The 19,826-nt window shown below is 44.7% G+C and overlaps 1 protein-coding gene across 3 annotated transcripts in view; it reads left to right on the forward strand.

Annotated features, from left to right (window-relative positions):
• Positions 1–12,495, forward strand: part of BRIP1 (BRCA1 interacting DNA helicase 1) — a 126,605-nt gene extending 114,110 nt beyond the window's left edge. For all 3 annotated transcript variants that reach the window (XM_060693237.2, XM_087890098.1, XM_087890101.1), the window contains 3 exons: positions 3,814–4,101; positions 6,900–7,703; positions 11,220–12,495. In XM_060693237.2, the coding sequence (XP_060549220.2) occupies positions 3,814–4,101; positions 6,900–7,703; positions 11,220–11,314 (1,187 nt within the window). In that variant the 3' untranslated portion in view covers positions 11,315–12,495. The remainder of the gene's footprint in view (positions 1–3,813; positions 4,102–6,899; positions 7,704–11,219) is intronic.
• Positions 12,496–19,826: the final 7,331 nt, after the last annotated feature.

Raw genomic sequence — 19,826 nt, forward strand, 5'->3', positions numbered from 1 at the left:
AACAATCTGGGTCCTCATTTTACCCACCTCGGAAAGATGGGAGGCTGAATCAACCTTGAGTCTGGTGAGATTCGAACTGCCAAATTGGAGGCAGCCGGCAGTCAGCAGAAGTAGCCTCAATACTGCATTCTAACCACTGCACCACCACGGCTCACTTAGCAACCGTCTTGCTTAGCAATGAAAATTGGCTCAGTTGTGGACGTAGGGCGAGGACTACTTGTACAACAGCAAAAATAAAAAAGGATCATGAAATTTTGAGGATTTTTCATCAGGTTCGCCTGATTCGCCAGTTGCGTCCCTTTCTGGATCAGGACTCCTTATGCACGGTCACTCATGCCCTCGTCACCTCCCGCCTGGATTATTGTAACGCTCTCCCAGGGGGAGAGCCTTCTCTGTGGGGGCACCTACTATCTGGAATGAGCTCCCCCCAGAGATACGGAGGATCCCGGATCTGCGTACCTTCCGCCGCGCTCTAAAGACCATTTTATTTCACCAGGCGGGCCTGGCCTAATTTTCTCCCTCTTTTATAAAAGAATTTTTAATTTTTAATATTTTTTAGTATTTTATATATTCAAATTTTAAAATTGGTTTTAAATTGATTGAGGTTTTAATTTGTCTGGGCCAAAACTATTTAATTTGATTTTAATTCTGCTTTTTAAATTTTGTATGTATGGATTTTATTGTTGGCTGTTCACCACCCTGAGTCCTTCGGGAGTAGTGTGGTATATAAATCAATTTTTTTTTTAAAAAAAAAATTGATTTATATGCCGCCCTTCTCCGGAGACTCAGGGCAGCTTACAATGTGCTAAGCAATAGCCTTCATACTTTTGTATATTTATACAAAATCAGCTTATTGCCCCCACAACTGGGTGCTCAATTTACCTACCTTAGAAAGGATGGAAGGCTGAGTCAACCTTGAGCCTGGTAAGATTCGAACCTGCAGAAATTGCAGGCAGCTGGTGTTAATAACAGGGTGCATTAAACCACTGTACTACCAAGGCTCCTATATATAAATAAAAGTAAAGTAAAGTAAAGTAAATGTCTTATGTAGCAGTTGTGGTTTATTCATTGCTTAATTCAAACATTTGTTGTTAAAGTTCGGCTCTTGGACCCGACCAAGGCTGAAAGATTATCATTGCTCTTCAACGAGCAGACAAAAGACATTGTCTTCTCTCCAGATCTGTGAAAAGCAGCCTTGGCCGGCTGCTCTTTCCGTCACATCTCTGAGACACGTCTTTCTAGCTGCCTCGATCTTGCCTTGGCATGAGAACAAGCGGCCCTGTTGCACATCAACAGAGTCCTTTAATTTCCCGAGGTGTCCTTGAGTGAACAGCTGAGGATTTAAGGACACCAGAACCTTTCCAAAACTTCTCTTCCCTCTGACCCTGGAGAAGTGGGAGAGGAAGGGAACATGGTAAATAAAACAAATTTGCCAAGTGCCTTGAGCTACGGGAGAGATATAATAATGGTGCAGTTAAAAAAAAAATTAGAACTTGAATCCTTGGGTTGACCTCGGCCTTCTGCTTTTTTTTGTGAGATCGTACGACTTGGACTGAAAATTCAGCAAAACTTGTTTTACAAAACTTGTAATAATAATTTTATTTCTATACTGCACTTCTCCCAAAGGACTCAGGGCGGTGTACAGCCTGATTAAAAGCACAAAGACAAACAAAATTTAAAAATAATTAAAATTATTAAATAATTGGCTCAATTTTAAAACCCCCAAATTTAAAATCCCACATTTAAAACCAATTAAAATCTTTATATTGATAGCCCCGCCTGGCGGAACAACAAGGTTTTGAGGGCACAGCGAAATACACGGAGGTCGGAGATCTTACGCATTTCTGGGGGCAGTTCATTCCAAAGGGCAGGGGCTCCCACAGAGAAGGCCCTCCCCCTGGGTGTCGCCAGCCGACATAATTTGGCCGATGGCACCCTGAGGAGACCCTCTCTATGGGAGCGGACTGGCCGGTGGGAGGCTACTGGTGGCAGAAGATGGTCTCGAAGGTACCCAGGTCCAATGCCATGGAGTGCTTTAAAGGTGGTAACCAACACCTTGAATCGCACCCGGAAGACCACTGGGAGCCAGTGCAGCTTGCGCAGGAGGGGTGTCACGTGGGCACAACGAGTTGCGCCCATAACCACCCGCGCGGCCGCATTCTGGACCAGTTGGAGCCTCCGGATGCTTTTCAAGGGGAGCCCCATGTAGAGAGCGTTACAGTAGTCCAGTCAGGAGGTGACAAGGGCGTGAGTGACTGTGCGCAAGGCATCGCAATCCAGAAAGGGTCGTTGTAATCGTTACAACAAATAGGATCCAACTTACTTGGTTCTAATAGGTTTAGCTTTGTGGTCCCAGTTAGGTTTGTTGTTGTGGTTCAGTTGCTAAGTCGCATCTGACTCTTCGTGGCCCCATGAACCATAGCACACCAGGCCCCCATCCAGAGATGGGCTTCACATAATTTAGCCACCTCTCGAAGTAACGGTAACAGAGTTGGAAGGGACCTTCGAGGTCATTATTATTATTATTAGTCATATTTCTAGGCCGCCCACTAAATACTAAATAGCATATTGCCCCCCACAATCCGGGTCCTCATTTTACCCACCTCAGAAGGATGGAAGGCTGAGTCAACCTTCAGCCGGTGAGATTTGATCCGCTGATCTGCTGAACTAGCAGTCAGCTGAAGTAGCTGCAGTACAGCACTTTAACCACTGCGCCACCTTGGCTCGTCATCTAGTCCACGCAGGAGACCTATACTAGGGATTCAAACCACCAACCTTTCTGATTGACAAGCTCAGCATCTTAGCCACTGAGCCACTGTTAGCCCCAGCACCGAAAATGTGAGTGCGCACGCTTGCATGCATGCTTAAAAAATGCAGCTAAATAGGATGGCATAGCGCCAGGGCCGGTGGGCGGGCCCATCTGCAGGTCACAACTACTGGTTCACACAAACCGGTACAAACCGGATGAATCCCACCCCTGCCCCCTCCCCTTCTGGGGCTACCACAAAGAAGAGGGTGGGGTCAACTATTCTCCAAGACAGCAGAAGACAGGACAAGAAGTGATGGGTGGAAACTAAACAAGGAGAGAAATCAACTTAAAAACGAAGGAGAGAAATTTCCAGATAGTTACAACAATTATTCAGTGGAATGGATTGCCTCTAGAGGTTTTGGGTGCTCCATCCCTGGAGGTGTTAAGGAAAAGATAGCAATAGCTCTAAGACTTAATGTACTGCTTTATAGTGCTTTACAGCCCCCCTCTAAGCGGTTTTACAGAGTCAGCCTATGGCCGCCAACAATCTGGGTCCTCATTTTACAGACCTCAGAAGGATGGAAGGCTGAGTCGACTTGAGCCGGTCAGGATCGAACAGCTGGCAGTGGGCAGAGTTAGCCTGCAATGCTGCATTCTAACCACTGTGCCATCATGGTTCTTTAGTGTGTAATGCAGGGGTGTCAAACTCGCGGGCCGGTTGTGTCACATGCTGGCCCCGCCCCTGCCCGGTTTAGCGAAGGGGGGAAGTCCCAGTATGTCACATGACACTGCCGTGACATCGCAAGTTTGATACTCCTGGTGTAATGTATAAGAGTAGAATAGAATAGAACAGAACAGAACAAGTGCAGAATAGAATAGAATAGAATAGAATAGAATAGAATAGAATAGAATAGAATAGAATAGAATAGAATAGAATAGAATAGAATAGAATAGAATAGGGATGGAATGGAATGGAATGGAATGGAATGGAATGGAATGGAATGGAATGGAATGGAATGGAATGGAATGGAATTCATCTCTGATTCATTATATCATTTCCCCAGGGTTGTCCAAATGGATTCGTCATCAGATCCATCACTACAAAGACTTTGATTCTGCCCTTAGCTCTTTGGATGCCTTTGCTAAAATGAACCAGAATGACGCCGAAGTTGCACTTCAGGATACCAACAGCTCTCTGCTCCTGTCTACAAGTTTAAAGATTCTGACACCAGTTTCTGCTCCAGAGGGAACTCTTCCTTTAACACCAGGCGCTCTTCATGAAAGGAAAGCGCAAGTTTCAGTTTTGGAAACAGGCGCTGCAGAACGCATCGCGACTCGCCCAACAACATCTGGTTAGTCACAAGGTCCCTCACCAGAGCAAAGTTAATCTTGCTAAGATTTTAAAAACCAAATTCTTTCATCATTCTGCTTATTTCTCGACAGCCTTCTGGGTATGACCAACAGCCAAAGAGTACCAGGAGCTGTTTCATCCCAAGCCATCAATCAGGAACCCTGTATCTGAAAACTAAAATTTTTAAAATGGCTAAAACTGTTTCAGATGGACAAGTCTCATAAGATTGCACAGGTCTCACCTTGGAGATCCTGAGCAATCTTGTCATCTCATGCAGTTTTATACAAAATTTTTGGAAGCTCTTTTTTTGTCTATAATCTCCTTGTCAGAAATCTTTTAGGGTGCAAGAAAACTGAAGTCACTTTTGCAACGTGGTAGGTAGGTAGGAATCAGTGGATGAGTGAGTTGGTAAGTTCAAAGAAGAAAAGGAACGAAGTTGGACAGGGAAGGAAGGAAGTTGGAACGAATGAATGAACAAAGGATGGGTAGAAGGGAGGAAAAAGGAAGGAAGGAAAAAAATGAGGATGAAAGGAAGGAGAATAGAAGGTAGATGGAAGGAAGAAAAATAGGGAAGGAAGGAAGTTGGAATGAATGAACAAACTAAGGTTGGGTAGAAGGAAGGAAAAAGAAGGAAGGAAGGAAAAAATGATGGAAGGAGAATAGAAGGCAGGTGGAAGGAAGAAAAATAGGGAAGGAAGGAAGTTGGAACAAATCAACAAAGGATGGGTAGAGGGAAGGAAGGAAAAAAGAAAGAAGGAAAGAAAGAAAAATGAGGATGGAAGGAAGAATAGAAAAAGGAGAGGAAGAAAAATAGGAAGGAAAATGAAAGAAGAAAAATACAGATGGAAGGAAGAAGAAAGAAGGAAGGAAAATGAAGTAAATAAAATTAGGATGGAAGGAAGAAAAAGGAAGGAGAAGGAAAAAAAAAATAAGGATGGATGGAAGGAAGAGTTTCTTTTGCTTTTCAAGAGAGTCCCATCACCTGAGTCTTGGCTGGGCAGATTTAAGGGCAGTTCCTGGGATCGTACAGCTGCCTTCCATGGCTGCACTGCAATCCCAAGAAAATACATTTTGGCTTCTGAAGCATCGTTTTGAGTTGGCAGAGAGCGAAAATCTGCCAATGGAAAGGAAAGTCCCCCAAAAACCACCTCTGGGCGTGCAGGGATGTGTCGGGCCACCCACAGGGCTCCCTTTTGTTCCCAAGTGGAAAGAAGGGATTAAACCCGTCTTAACAAAATGTTCCACAGCAGTTCCTCCCCATACTTAGTTGTATATACACTGAAGGCAGGAGGTTCTATTACGGCATGTCAATCCGCTCGCTTGAAAACTAGTCACAGTCTACAAAGTGAGGAAGTTCCGGAGGGTGGAAAGGCCCCCAATGGGGCTGTTTAATTTTGCTAATACACAAGAACAAGCTGTGTGGAGGGTTGATGCAATGCTGGACACAGGGTGGCATTCCTTATTTACAACATTAACCTTTTTAATGCTGTAACCCTTCCTCCCTCCTTTTCCCTTCTTTCCTTCCTTCCTTCCTTCCTTCCTTCCTTCCTTCCTTCCTTCCTCCCCCTCTTTCCTTTTTCCTTCCTTCCTTCTTTCCTTCCTTCCTTCCATCCTCCTCTCTATTCTCCTTCCTTCCATCCTCCTTCCTTCATTTTCCTTCCTTTCCTCTACCTGTCCTTTGTTTGTTCATTTGTTCCAACTTCCCTCCTTCCTTTCCTTCTTCTTCCTCCATGCTCTTTCTCCCTCCTCCATGTTTTTTCTTTCCTTCCTTCCTCCTTCTATACCCTTCCTCCCTCCCACCCTGAACTTCCTTCTTGTCTTTCTTCTCTCCCTCCATTCCCTTCCTCCCTCCCTCCCTCGCTTCCATCCTCCTTCTTCCCTTCTCCTTTTCCCTTATTTGCAGCATTCCGTGGACATGTGACCACAATTTCCAACAATTTCCAAGATTTTTTTTTGCTGGAAACTGATGTTTACTTCCAGTTGCTGCTGCGTTTTTTTTTTTTTATTTGTTAGAACTTTGTGTTTTAACTTTCTTTAAAATAAGATAGAAAGTTTAAAAAAATAAATAAGGGTGGGATATAAATCTATTATTTAATCAATTATTCTTGGTAAGGCCACACTTGGAATCCCGCATTCGGTTTTGGTCGCCACAATGTACAAAAGATGTGGAGACTCTAGAAACTAGAGTGCAGAGAAGAGCAACAAAGATGATTGGAGGATTGGAGGCTAAAACATATGAAGAACAGTTGCAGGAACTGGGCATGTCTAGTTTGATGAAAAGAAGGACTAGGAGAGACATGATAGCAGTGTTCCAATATCTCAGGGGCTGCCCCAAAGAAGAGGGAGTCAAGCTATTCTCCAAAGCCCCTGAAGGCAGGACAAGAAGCAGTGGGTGGAAACTAATCAAGGAGAGAAGCAACTTAGAACTAAGAAGAAATTTCCTTAGAACAATTAACCAGTGGAACAACCTGCCTCCAGGACTTGTGAATGCTCCAACACTGGAGACTTTTAAGAAGAGATTAGATAACCATTTGTCTGAAGTGGTGTAGTGTTTCCTGCCTAAGCAGGAGGTTGGACTAGAAGACCTCCAAGGTCCCTTCCAACTCTGTTGTTCTGTCCTGTCCTGTCCTGTCCTGTCCTGTCCTGTCCTATCCTATCCTATCCTATCCTATCCTATCCTATCCTATCCTATCCTATCCTATCCTAAACACCAAATACTGACTCCTGATGGTTATGCTAATGACAAGAATTAATAATCTCTCCTTCTGTCTCTTATTATTATCTGTTCTTCCTCCCCAGATTCACCTTTCTCCATAAAGCAAAATAAATTTACAGACTCCACCAGCCCCATGGGTTCACCTGCTGAAAACAGGAGGAAGAGAGCAAACGGTCGTTTCTCTGCCAGCAACATAGAAAGTTACTTCATTAAAATGCTGAATTCAACACCAGCAGTAAAGAAGAATTACGTCTTCAAGGCTACCGGGCCAACAGAAAAAGCAGCGGAGGAAGACGGTCGCTCTGTTGCACATGGACCCCAGCAGAATATTTCGTGGGTTGAAGAAGACCAACCAATAAGACAGTTGCCAGATGGCGAAACGATTAATGGTTCTCCAAGAACAGAGATTATCTTGATGACTGAGAAATGTCCCCACGAAAGGCAGCACACTGGACATAAAGACTTGGAGAAAGTGGTGTCTTCTCCAAGGAGAGCAAATGTGGAATCATCCAGGTCAGATCCAGGTGTCAAAACTGATGCTGGAGATGACAGGCTCTGTTTTACGCCTGAACTATATGATGATGAAGAGGTGGTAGAAGAGAAGAACGAAGGCTTGATTCACAATTACGATAGTACTTTGACTTCCTTTGAAACCGCAAACACCGTTCTGGTGGAAGAATCTTGTCCACCCAACGCTCAAAAGCCGGGAGATGCCACCTCCAGGTTTAAAGTTGAAGCAGGAGTGGGCCCAGAGTGGTGGGGGATCATGGAGAACAGCCACAATAACAAAAGTGCCATTGAGGAAGCTGGGCATAAGGTTGGCATTGAAGTAACCGTGCGGGAGGAAAAGGGAAAGGAAAACCAGTTTGCTGGATCACAAAGCAAAGGTGTGTCTTGCAGTCAGTTCACTTAACCAGTAAAAAAAATCAGGCTTGAGGAAAAAAATAGGATCACTGTTTCTAGTTCAGGTCAGGAACGGGTTCAGAGAATCCATGTTTCGGGAAAACTGGAGGGACACTCATACTTCAGGGACGCCTGCCTTCATGGAAAAAGTTGGCTCGGAATGGAGATTGACCAACGCTGTCCCAAAATGTCCCATCTCTCCTCCCGTTCACTTCTGCAACATTCCGGAAGATAGGAAGATGTGATGTGCCCTCAACCATGTTCCTGTCTCTATGAGTGTTGAGTGAAACGAGAGCATCCATTGAGATGACAGGTGTTTCCAACCAATGACAGATTGGGATCCATTTTTATTACAGAACATGGCAGACAAAACAGGAGGAGATGTAGGAAAAGGGCAGGCAGAGATGGGGCAGAGTCAAGAGAGGAATTAGCACCAGGGGTTGGCAGCCTTAAAGACTCAAATAGCCACAAAGGTCCTAACCGGAAGCCCCCCGCTCAATTCTGGAGCCGACTGGAAGTCCACTTCCCCCATCGTAGAGTCTCCTCCTAGCGCGGCGTCCTTTTTCCTCTGCCGACCGGAAATCCGGTTCCCCCACCACAGAGTCTCCTAGCGCGGCGTCCTTTTTCCTCTGCCGATCGGAAGTCCGGTACTCCCACCCCACCATAGAGTCTCCTCCTAGCATGGCATCCTTTTTCTTCTGCTGACTGGAAGTCCGGTTCCCCCACCATAGAGTCATCTCCTAGAGCAGCGTCCTTTTCCCTCTACCTGTCCTAACCGAAAGCCCTATCAATTGTGGAGCCGACCGGCGACAGGGAGCTGCAGCAGAGAGATGAAAGAGCCACATGCGGCTCCAGAGCTGCAGATTGCCGACCCCTGAACTAGCCTGGAAGCCATTTTTGGGAACGTAAGGATTCCAGGCTGATTCCTCTCTTGACTCCACTCCCTGTCTCTGCCTGTCCTTCTCCTAAAAGAGTGAACCATTCCTTTCAGCAATATATCCAACCTATGGTGGACAACAACTGGTGTAATTTTAGGAGATCTTTACAGAAGGACAGGAGAAACCACTTGGGTTTTGGTCTCTTCTGCTGCAAGCTGATCGTCCCACCCTTGTTTTATTATTATGTCTCACCAGCCTAATTGCAAAAGGAATCAGGAATCAGGTTTCTCTGGTCAGTGAGATCATTTCCAGATAAATATAACAGAGCCTATTTGACTCACTACTTTGTTTTCTTGAGGTAAGGTGAAAATTGTCAGGTTATATGAGTGTAGTTTGTTCAACATAACACAATGCCTGCAAAGAGATCCATTGTGGAGTTAGTTTAGTAGCTACCAGCAAACATGTTCCCATCCCCAATCCTTTAAACAATCACGTGAACTTCACAGTGTGCCTATCATGAACTAGGAAAGCTAAACCCAAGTAGCTTTTTTACAGCAAACAATTATGCACTTTTATATGCCATCATTCACCATCAAAACGGGCAAAGCTGAATATTAACAGCATAAGCCTGTAGAAAGAATTAAATATCATTTCATGAGCCTATCACCAACATATTTTTATTATGAAGACGTCTGCAGGCATTATTTTGCTAGGAAAATATACAGCATGAATCGGTGCTACGGTTCTTCACCAGGACTTTATTGTTTTCTGCATAATGATTTGATTTGTGTCAAATATAAATGCATCCTTAAAATATTTTTGGGAGCCAAATCAGGTCTCGGGCACTGAAGCACATTTAATTAAAGATGTAAGTCTGAGAGCTTTTAAGTGAGGGCCAAAATTTGTGTCATATCAAGACCGATGAGACCATTAGAAATTAATTTTATAACAAGTAATGCCACCCCAATCCATTAGTTCACCAGTAATGTCCATCATGTCATACATTTCTTCTAAATAGAACACTTTGTAAGGAACGTATCATACAAACTTCTAAATCCATTAGTTGCAATTTTATAACAGCTTATTAACTACTGTATGTGGTATAATTTTTACACAAAATGTTAGGGGTCTTTTTTTAAATTTCTTTCTCCCAAACTGGGTTAGACATCTTCCTTTTTTTCCCCAATCTTTGGGACAAACATTTGTCTTCTGAATCCTTGTCGAATAAATGATGGTGGCGTTTTAGATATTGACCCACGAGTTTCATCGTTTTTCGTTTGCCTCTTTGTGAAACAAATGACAACAGGCCACCCCAACGATGCCCTTGAAGTGATGTCCCAGTGCCTGGAGGCTGTGCGGATCTGGATGGGGAGACACAGGCTCAAGCTCAACCCTTCCAAGACTGAGTGGCTGTGGTTCCCGGCATCCCGATATAGTCAGTTGACTCCATCGCTGACTATTGGGGGCGAGTCTTTGGCCCCCTCGGAGAGGGCTCGCAATCTGGGAGTCCTCCTGGATACGCAGCTGTCCTTGGAGGAACATCTGACGGCTGTTGCCAGGGGGACTTTTGGTCAGGTTCGCCTGATCCGCCAGTTGCGGCCCTTTCTTGATCGGGATTCCTTGTGCACAGTCACTCATGCCTTCGTCACCTCCCGCCTGGACTACTGCAACGCTCTCTACATGGGGCTCCCCTTGAAGAGCACCCAGAGGCTCCAACTGGTCCAGAATGCGGCCGCGCGGGTAGTCACGGGAGCCGCATGGCGCTCCCATACAACATCTCTCCTGCGTGAACTGCACTGGCTCCCGGTGGTCTTCCAGGTGCGCTTCAAGGTGTTGGTTATCACCTTTAAAGCGCTCCATGGCATAGGACCTAGTTATCTTCGAGACCGCCTGCTGCTACCGACGGCCTCCAATCGACCTGTGCGCTCCCACAGAGAGGGCCTCATCAGGGTGCCATCAGCCAAACATTGTAGGCTGGTGACCCCCAGGGGGAGGGCCTTCTCTGTGGGGGCACCCACCCTCTGGAATCAGCTGCCCCCAGAGATAAGGAGAATCCAAGACCTCAGTGCCTTCCGCCATGCCCTTAAAACCTTCTTTTTCCAGCAACCCGCTTTTTCCAGCGGGCTGGCCTAACACTTTTTTAAATGTTTTTAATTGTTTGTTATTGTTTTTAATCATGGGGCCAAATTTATATATATCTTTTTAATTGTATTTTAATGTTTGTAGTTTATGTTTTTATTTGGCTCTTCACCACCCTGAGTCCTCAGGGAGAAGGGCGGTATACAAATTTAAAAATAAATAAATAAATAAAATAAATAAATAAAACAATGGAGGAATTGAAGGAAGGCTTCTGAAACATTAGAACAGGGGTGGGGAACAATGGTTCTTGGATGACTGGTGGACTTCAACTCCCAGAATTCCTGAGCCAGCCCTCAGAAATGGTGGCTCAGGAATTCTGGGAGTTGAAGTCCCACATGTCATACAAGGGACTATGGTTCTCCACCTCAGCATTAGAACAAAGCCATCTTAAATAATACCTCGTCATTTAAATATAAGCAAGGGAAGGTTTTGGGGTTGTGATAACTAGAAAAAAAAATTAATTGAATCCTGAATTTATTGAAGGGCTGAAAGTACAGAGAAGGTATAAACGAAGAGCGAGGAAGCCATCCAATAACAGAAAGGCACACCAACAACAGGTAACCTTAAAGAATGTGTAGATCGAAGTGTACGTGTGGAAATATTGGTTACCCAGTGAGGTCCATGTTGTATGAAACCTTCAGATCCCATTAAATAAAGATCTCAATAGATAAGGACATCAATTGCAAGACCTCTTCTGATGCTCATGAATTTCAAGATTGAACATTGGCTAGAAATATTGTCCTTCTGCATTGTTCAAGACCAAACAGAAGAAGACACGGAAATGGGATGGTGTGAGCTTGGTAAGAGCCATCATGCAAGGTCTTCTCATGTGACTTTACTTCCAGGTAACCAAAGGAGGAATTAGGTTGTGGGGACGCTGACAATCCCCAAGGTGACATCTTGAGAAGAAACCGAGTCTTGCTGATTTGTGAAACGTGGACAATGACCCAGAAATGTTTAAGTGAAATTTTTCTCCTTCCTTTTTCCAACAACAGCTTATAGCTAACCTTGGAAGGGGGACCGGCCATTACTACACCCATTAGTGACTACTTCCCCTTGGGTTCCTGTCACGTAGAACAGTCATTTATTCTCGGTTTCAAAATGGTGCCCTTGCAGTGCAGGGCAGAATTTCCTCATGGAAATGCAGGGCTTTTCCTGCAAGAATTGAGGTTCTCACCATATAGAAGTGAGGAGAGAATGGCAAAGAACTCTATGATTCTTCCTGGATTTCACTCCCATTCCACTGAGGTGTCTCCCAAAGTTGACTCCCACATTCATTGTGCCAGCAAGCTAGGATCCATAGCTTTCTAAGGACCTCCACGCGGATGTCTACTTTTGGTTGGCTACTTTGAAGATTTGTGGACTTCAACTCCCAGAATTCCATTCTGGCTGGGGAATTCTAGGAGTTGAAGTCCACAAGTCTTAAAAGTTGCTGGGACTGGTGGACATCCCTGGTTTTAAAAATCAGGATGGTAAATGGAATCAAGTAAGTGAAGTCTCCCAGCTTTTTGTACGTGCCACACACCTAAAAAAGGTCTTCAGGAAGAACCTTCTGCTTTGTTGAGAAGGCTACCTGCTTCTTAGCATTTTTGAAAGCCTTAAACGTGCAGATGTTTTGAATTAGATTGTAATTGTTGATAATTTTGTATACCTATATGCACCTCTGTATTTTATTTTGGTTGATGTTTTTTACTGTAAAGAACTATGAGACTTTGGAAATTGGTGGAATAAAAAATCTGCATTTTTTTTTTTAAAAAAAGAATTAAATCTTGTTCGTTTTCCCCAAAAGTCTAACCATAAATAACATAGTTGCTTATTGCTTCATAAAATTTAACAATTCCACTTGTTGACTGATATCAGGGGTGGGTTCTAAATTTTTTTACTACCGATTCTGTGGGCGTGGCTTATTTTGTGGGCGTGGCTTGACCATGTGACAATTCTTTAGGATTTAGCAGAGGTACTGGTCTACCAGGCTTTTAACTGCTTGCAGAGCTGTACTTATCTACTCATGTATTTTTGCAGGCACTGGTCTTCTCATTTGTTTGCTTTTAACACTGATCAGCTGTAGGGCGGCCCTTTGAAGCCCCGCGGCAAGAGTTTAAACAGTTTTTTTCCCTCTAGTCATCAGCTGGGACTCAGGAGGCAGCAATAGATTGGGGGTGGGACCAAATAAAAGGTAAGAATAATACAGAGGGTGGGCGAGGGTTGGGGAGGGTGGGTGGCGGGGGGGCAGAACTGGTTCGGTGACGTCATATTGTCACCGCTACCAGCTCGGCAGAACCAGGCCGAACCGGGAGGAACCCACCACTGCTTGATATACAGTAATATATCAAGGACAGAAGCAACCTAGAACTAAGGAGAAATTTCCTGACACTTAGAACAATTAATCAGTAGAATGACTTGCCTCCAGAACTTGTGGATGCTCCAACACTGGGGGTTTTCAAAAAGAGACTAGATAACCACTTGTCTGAAATGGTATAGGGTTTACTCACTGAGCAGGGGGTTGGACTAGAAGACCTCCAAGGTCCCTTCCAAGTCTGTTATTCTGTTATATAATCCACTAGTGCTAAGAATTATCTCTGGATTCCTTTTAGAACAATCATTGTTAAAAAATTTCCCCCAAAAAATTCCATTTCTAAAGCACCTGAGGGCCAGACAAGGAATAATGGATGGAAACTGATCAAGGAGAGATTCAACCTGGAAATAAGGAGGAATTTTCTGACAGTGAGAACAGTCAACCCATGGAACAGAAGTTGCCTTCGGAAGTTGTGGGAGCTTCATCACTGGAGGCTTCCAAGAAGAGACTGGACTGCCATCAGTCAAAAATGGTGGAGGGTCTCCTGCTTGGGTGGCGGGGGGGTTGGACTAGATGATCTACAAGATCCCTTCCAACTCTTGTTATTCTGTTAAAATGAATAGTTGCCAGGGTGCAAAAACCAGGCGACATGGAACGTAGACTCAAATCAACTTACTCCTCTTAAATTAGCTTCACAGGTTTTTCTGCAGCATTAGCTTTGATGATTCCATATGGAATTGGCAGAACAGAAGCAGAGGCATCGTGTAATTTCCAGATGTCTATTTCTGATGCCGTTACTGTAATTGTATCTTCTTTTTCACTTGTTCTGTGTATCACTTCGTAGGCTTTTATTCTTGAACATAGTGTGAAATGCCTTCAATTAAAAAAAAAATATTTGACAGGCTAGATTCTGTGTAAGGATGCCCTATCTTGCTTGATCATTTTCCACTATCTCCTCTGCTTCTTCCTATCTAATTCTGTCTGTCCGTCTATCTCTCTGTCTTATCTAATCTATCATCTATCAGCCACATCTATCTGTCATTGTCATCTATCAATCATCTTATCAATCATCTATTTATTTTTGCAATTTATCTCTACCATCTATGTACATTATGGCAAACCTATGGCACGCGTGCCAGAGGTGGCACACAGAGCCGTCTCTGTGGGCACGCATGCCATCGCCAGCTGCTATTCTGGTTTCCAGCATTCCAGCCAGCTGGTCTTCATGGGTGCCAGAGCTCTGGAAAATGGCCTAAAACCAGTCAGTTTTCCGGGGCATTTTCAGGCCTTTTTTCGGGCCATTTTCAGGGCTGTTTTTTGGGCTATTTCTAGGCTGTTTTTGGACCCAACAAATGGCCAAAAAACAGGCATGGACGTGCTAGCCAGCTGGTCTGGGTTTCTGGCGCTCTAGCGCGTGCGCACACATGCATGCATGTACGTTCCGGTTTGGGCACTCGGTGCCAAAAAGGTTCGCCATCACTGGTCTATGTCATCTTTCATCTGTCCTTTATCTCTATCTGTTGTGGTCCCTCCCTCTGAGCCTATCTCATCGGAGGAAGAAGGCTCCGAACGTGAGGGAGAGGAGTCAGCCAGGCCTCCCTCTCCAGGCCCCTCCCCTCTGGCACTGCCTCAGGTGCCGGCCGAGGAAGGGGAGATTGGCCAGGAGCCAGGTGTCTCGGATGAGGGCGAGGAAGGAGAGCCGTCGTTCCTGGATGCACGCCAACGAAGGCGTGATAAACGGTTGCAGCAGATAAGGAGGCGTGCTAGGGATTATAGCTGAGTCACTGGACCACACCCCAGAGACTATATAAGAGAGGGTGGTGGCTGGTAAAACTCTGTGACGAACAAAAACTAACTCTGGCTAGTCACTTGAACAACGTCTGAAGCTGCCGAAGGGATATTATTTTGCTGGACTATTTACAATGCGTATGTAATTTTATGTTATCTGTTGAAGTAAAGCTCTTGGCAGACGGTGCTTATATTGTTGCCAAGTTTGAGATAACGACCTGTGTGCGTGCCAAGTACTTTCTTAACCCTCGGCTGGCTGTGTTTGTGTGTGTGTGGAGACGGGGACAGATCACTATCATCGTATTTCATCTATCTCATTATCATCTATCTTTTATCTGTCATTTATTTCTAACATCTCTATCTTTCATCTATTGCATGTACATCTATCTCTATGTCTATCAGTGGTGGGTTCCTCATGGTTCGGCCCGGTTCGGCCGAGCTGGTAGCAGTGATGATATGAATCACCGAACCGGTTCTCTTTGTTCGGGAGCTGGATCCTCCGCCCCCCCCCACATTATTCTTACTTTTTATTTGGCCCCACCCCCAATCTATTGCTGCCTCCCGAGTCCCAGCTGATCGGCTAGAAGAAAAAAAACTGTTTGAATTCTTGCCGCGGGGCTTCAAAGGGCCGTCCTACAGCTGATCAGTGTTAAAAGGCAGTGTAGTGGTAGACCGATGCCTCCAAAAACAAATGAGTAGACTGGGGCCTCCAAAAACAAATGGGTAGACCGGTGCCTCCAAAAATAAATGAGTAGACCGGTGCCTCCAAAAACGAATGCGTAGACCGGTGCCTCCAAAAACAAATGAGTTTTTGGCCTAATCTTTTCCCTCTTCTTTTAATATGCAAATTTTAATCTGTTTTTTAAATGATTGGGGTGTTTTAATTTGTCTGGGCCAAATTGTTTAATTCGATTTTATCCTGTTTTTAAATTTTGTATTTATGTATTTTACTGTTTGGCTGTTCACCGCCCTGAGTCCTTCGGGAGTAGGGCGGTATACAAATCAAATAAAGATAAAGATAAAGTAGACTGGGGCCTCCAAAAACAAATGAGTAGACCGGTACAGCTCTGCAAGCAGTTAAAAGCCTGGTAGACCAGTACCTCTGCTAAATCCTAAAGAATTGTCACATGACCATCAAGCCATGCCCACAAAATAAGCCACGCCCACAACTGGTAAAAAAAATTAGAACCCACCCCTGATGCCTATCTATCTTTCATCTGTCATTTATCTCTATCATCTATTTCAGGGGTGTCAGACTCGCAGGGTCACGGCGGCATCACATTACATATCGGGATTCCCCCCCCCTTCGTTAAACTGGGCAGGGGTGGGGCCAGCACGTGATGTGAGTTTGACACCCCTGATCTATTTCATCTGTCATCTATCGATCGATCGATCGATCTACCTATCTGTCCATCTATCTATCTAATCTCTGCCTGCTCTCTGGAGCATCTTAGCTTCCCAGTGGTCCGTTTGCAGTGTCCCGGGGTCATGTGATCCCCTTTTGCGTCCTTCTGACAAGCAGAGTCCATGGGGGAGCCAGGCTCACTTAACAACAGTGCTACTTAACAACAACTGCAGCAATTCACTTACTAACCGTGGTAAGAAAGGTTGTAAAATGGGACAAAGTTCGCTTAACAACCACCTTGCTTAGCAACTGCCAAGTTTTGGACTCAGTGGTGGCCATAAGTCAAGGACTACCTGTACTCTAGGTAAAAACTAATTAAATTTAATATCAGTGGATTGCAGGCTCTGCAAAGGCCTCCAGAAAAGCTTGCAATTCAAAACAACTTAACAACAAACAAACCTTTGCGTAAGTGGACTTGAGTTTGTTCTCAAATTGCAGCCCACCTATGCAGTGAAGCGCTTCCGAAACAGGATGATGGCTGCCCCAAATCAGTTTATAATATTACAGCAAAAGGAGATTACTCTTAAGCTCTTACCAGCTACTTTAGGCTGGTTATGTTCTTACCAGCTGCGATTTTCAGCTCCGCGGAGAATAGAAGTCAATCCTATTTTCTAAATCTGGACCGTAAACAAATAACAACCTAACCTTCCAAAGCCTCGTGTGTCTAAAAATACAGACGTAACTGTTATTTTAAGAGAGAGAATTTATTATATCACTCCGTCCTCGCTGATCACGCTTGCGATAAACCATGGATTGAATCAGAAGTAAATTAGGCTTTGTTTTTTCAAAGCACGTTGATAGGGTTTGGGGTTTTCTTGCTGGTAATCTTAACCTTGTAAAATATATGAATTGTTTGGTTAATGTATACGTATCACAAGAGCGTATTTACCACTTTATTATGCCTTGGTAAGGCCACACTTGGAATACTGCATTCAGTTTTGGTCGCCACGATGTAAAAAAGATGTGGAGGCTCTAGAAAGAGTGCAGAGAAGAGTAGCAAAGATAATATGGGGAGTGAAGGCTAAAACATATAAAGAACAGTTGCTGGAACTGGGTATGTCTAGTTCAGGAGTCAGCAAGCTGGGGCTCTGAAGCCACATGTGGCTCTTTCACCCCTCTGCTGTGGCTCCCTGTCACTCAAAATATGTGTCACAACCGCCAATGTGCGACACCCGCCAGCACGCGATTTATTGAGCTTTTCAACCCCGGGTAGGCCAACCATGGATAAATCCAAGAAAAGAAAAGTTTCAGAAGAAAACAAAACATTTAATTCAACTACATATGCTAGTTTTGTGGCCGCTCAAGAAATAGTCAGGCACGGGAAGGGTTTTGTGGCTCCCGGTGTTTTCTTTCTGTGGGAAATGGGTCCAAATGGCTCTTTGAGTGTTTAAGGTTGCCGACCCCTGGTATAGTTTAATGAAAGGAAGGACTAGGAGAGACATGATAGCAGAGTTCCAATATCTCAGGGGCTGCCACAAAAAAGAGGGAGTCAAGCTATTCTCCAAAGCACCTGAGGGCAGGACAAGAAGCAATGGGTGCGTTAGATCGGGCGATGGAAGAGACAGGACACAGCTCTTAACAGTGGTCTTGGTGGACTGTGTCGAATAATAATAATAATAATAATAATAATAATAATAATAATAATAATAATAATAATAATAATAATAATAATTTTATTTCTATACCGCCCTTCTCCCGAAGGACTCAGGGCGGTGTATAGCCTATTAAAAGCACAAGACAAACATCAATTAAAATTATTAAATAATTCGGCTCAATTTAAAACCCCAGAAATTTAAAACACCCAATTTAAAATTATTATGTTGATGGCGCGAAGTCGGCATGTTGCCTGTCTTTTGTAGGGCTGCCGCTGATTTTTGCGAGGACTCTGTTGCTCTGGCCTCGTCTAGCGTAGTCTGCAGAGTGAGGTCAGGCTAATGTCTCTCACTCCGCTGATGAGTTGTTCCAGCAGTACGTCCTCTAGTTCTTGAAACTCACAGTAGGCTGCGGCCTTCCTTAATGCCGCCATGTAGTGGTTTACTGTTTCGCCTTCCTACTGCACTCTGCTGTGGAATTTGCGCCGCCTCATGAACCTCGGTTATACTGGTGTGTAGTGAGCTTGTAGCACGTTCTGAAGTATGGCCCATGGCACTGTTTGTAACGCTGCTGGTGTGACTAGTGCCCCAGCCGTCTCGAGCACTCCGGTTCCACAACAGCTGAGAAACAGCACTCTTTTTCTGTTATCCGATAGTCCCAGGGGATCGTTGGCCTCCATGAAACCCTCGAACCTGATCGTGTACGAGTCCCAATTGTCTGCGGCTGGGTTGAACGTAGTTGGCTGGGCATGGGCAGTCATCATGATGGCGGATGCAGGTTCTGATTACTGCTGGGTTGGCCTGACGATGCTTACCCGGTGGTTCCATCCACCGCTGGGACTGCGATCACGACTAAAGCTCTTTTTGTCTTCCACCTACGCTCTTCTTCTTCCACCTTCATCGCCAGTGTTCAGTCGGGCGATGGAAGAGACAGGACACAACTCTTAACAGTAACAACAGCTCTTTATTAGTAGATCGGTGCAACCCAGCAGCCAGCTCGCCTGACTGCTCTCCGTTTTATAGGCAGCTGTCAGACGGGTCAGCCAATGGGGTTTGAGTATTTTCCCGCCGGATTGGCGGACCTGAGTGAAGCCTATGCTCGCTCCTACTTAATATTCAACAGGGTGGAAACTAACCAAGGAGAGAAGCAACTTAGAACTAAGGAGAAATTTCCTGACACTGAGAACAATTAACCTGTGGAACAACTTGCCTCCAGAACTTGTGAATGCCCCAACACTGGAAGTTTTTAAGAAGATGTTGGATAACCATTTGTCTGAAGTGGTGTAGGGTTTCCTGCCTAAGCAGGGGGTTGGACTAGAAGACCTCCAAGGTCCCTTCCAACTCTGTTATTCTATTCTATTCTGATGGCCAAGCTGCATCCAGTTCTGGTCGTCATGATACAAAAAAAGATGTTGAGACTTCAAAAAGAGTGCAGAGAAGAGCAACAGAGGGGATGAGGGGGCTGGAGGCTAAAACATACGATGAACGGTTGCAGGAAATGGTTCTGCCTAGTTTAACGAAGAGGAGGATTAGGGCTGACACGATGGCATTCTACCAATAAAATCAACACATTTTTGGCACACGGGATCCCTTTGCTTCTATGGGATTGTTGGGTTTACCTGGTCAAAAGAAACAGGAAGGGTTAGAAGGCAGGAATTTCAAACTTTGTTGACATACTAAATTGGCTTCAGGCTTTCCTTTCTTAAAAATTATGTTGGGGTGAAAAGGTAGCCCTCTTTTCTCTGATTTTTAACAGATTAACAGAGTTGGGAGGGACCTTGGAGGTCATCTAGTCCAACCCCCTGCTCAAGCAGAAGACCCTACACCATTTCTGACAGATGACAGTCCAGACTCTTCTTGACAGCTTCCAGTGATGAAGCTCCCACAACTTCTGAAGGCAACTTCTGTTCCATTAGTTGGTTGCTCTCACTGTTGGAAAATTTCTCCTTATTTCTAGGTTGAATCTCTCCTTGTTCAGTTTCCATCCATTATTCCTTGTCTGGCCTTCA

This window comes from Pantherophis guttatus, chromosome 1 (genome assembly GCF_059756535.1).
Source record: "Pantherophis guttatus breed Tessera chromosome 1, ASM5975653v1, whole genome shotgun sequence".
NCBI classification, from domain to species: Eukaryota; Metazoa; Chordata; class Lepidosauria; order Squamata; family Colubridae; genus Pantherophis; species Pantherophis guttatus.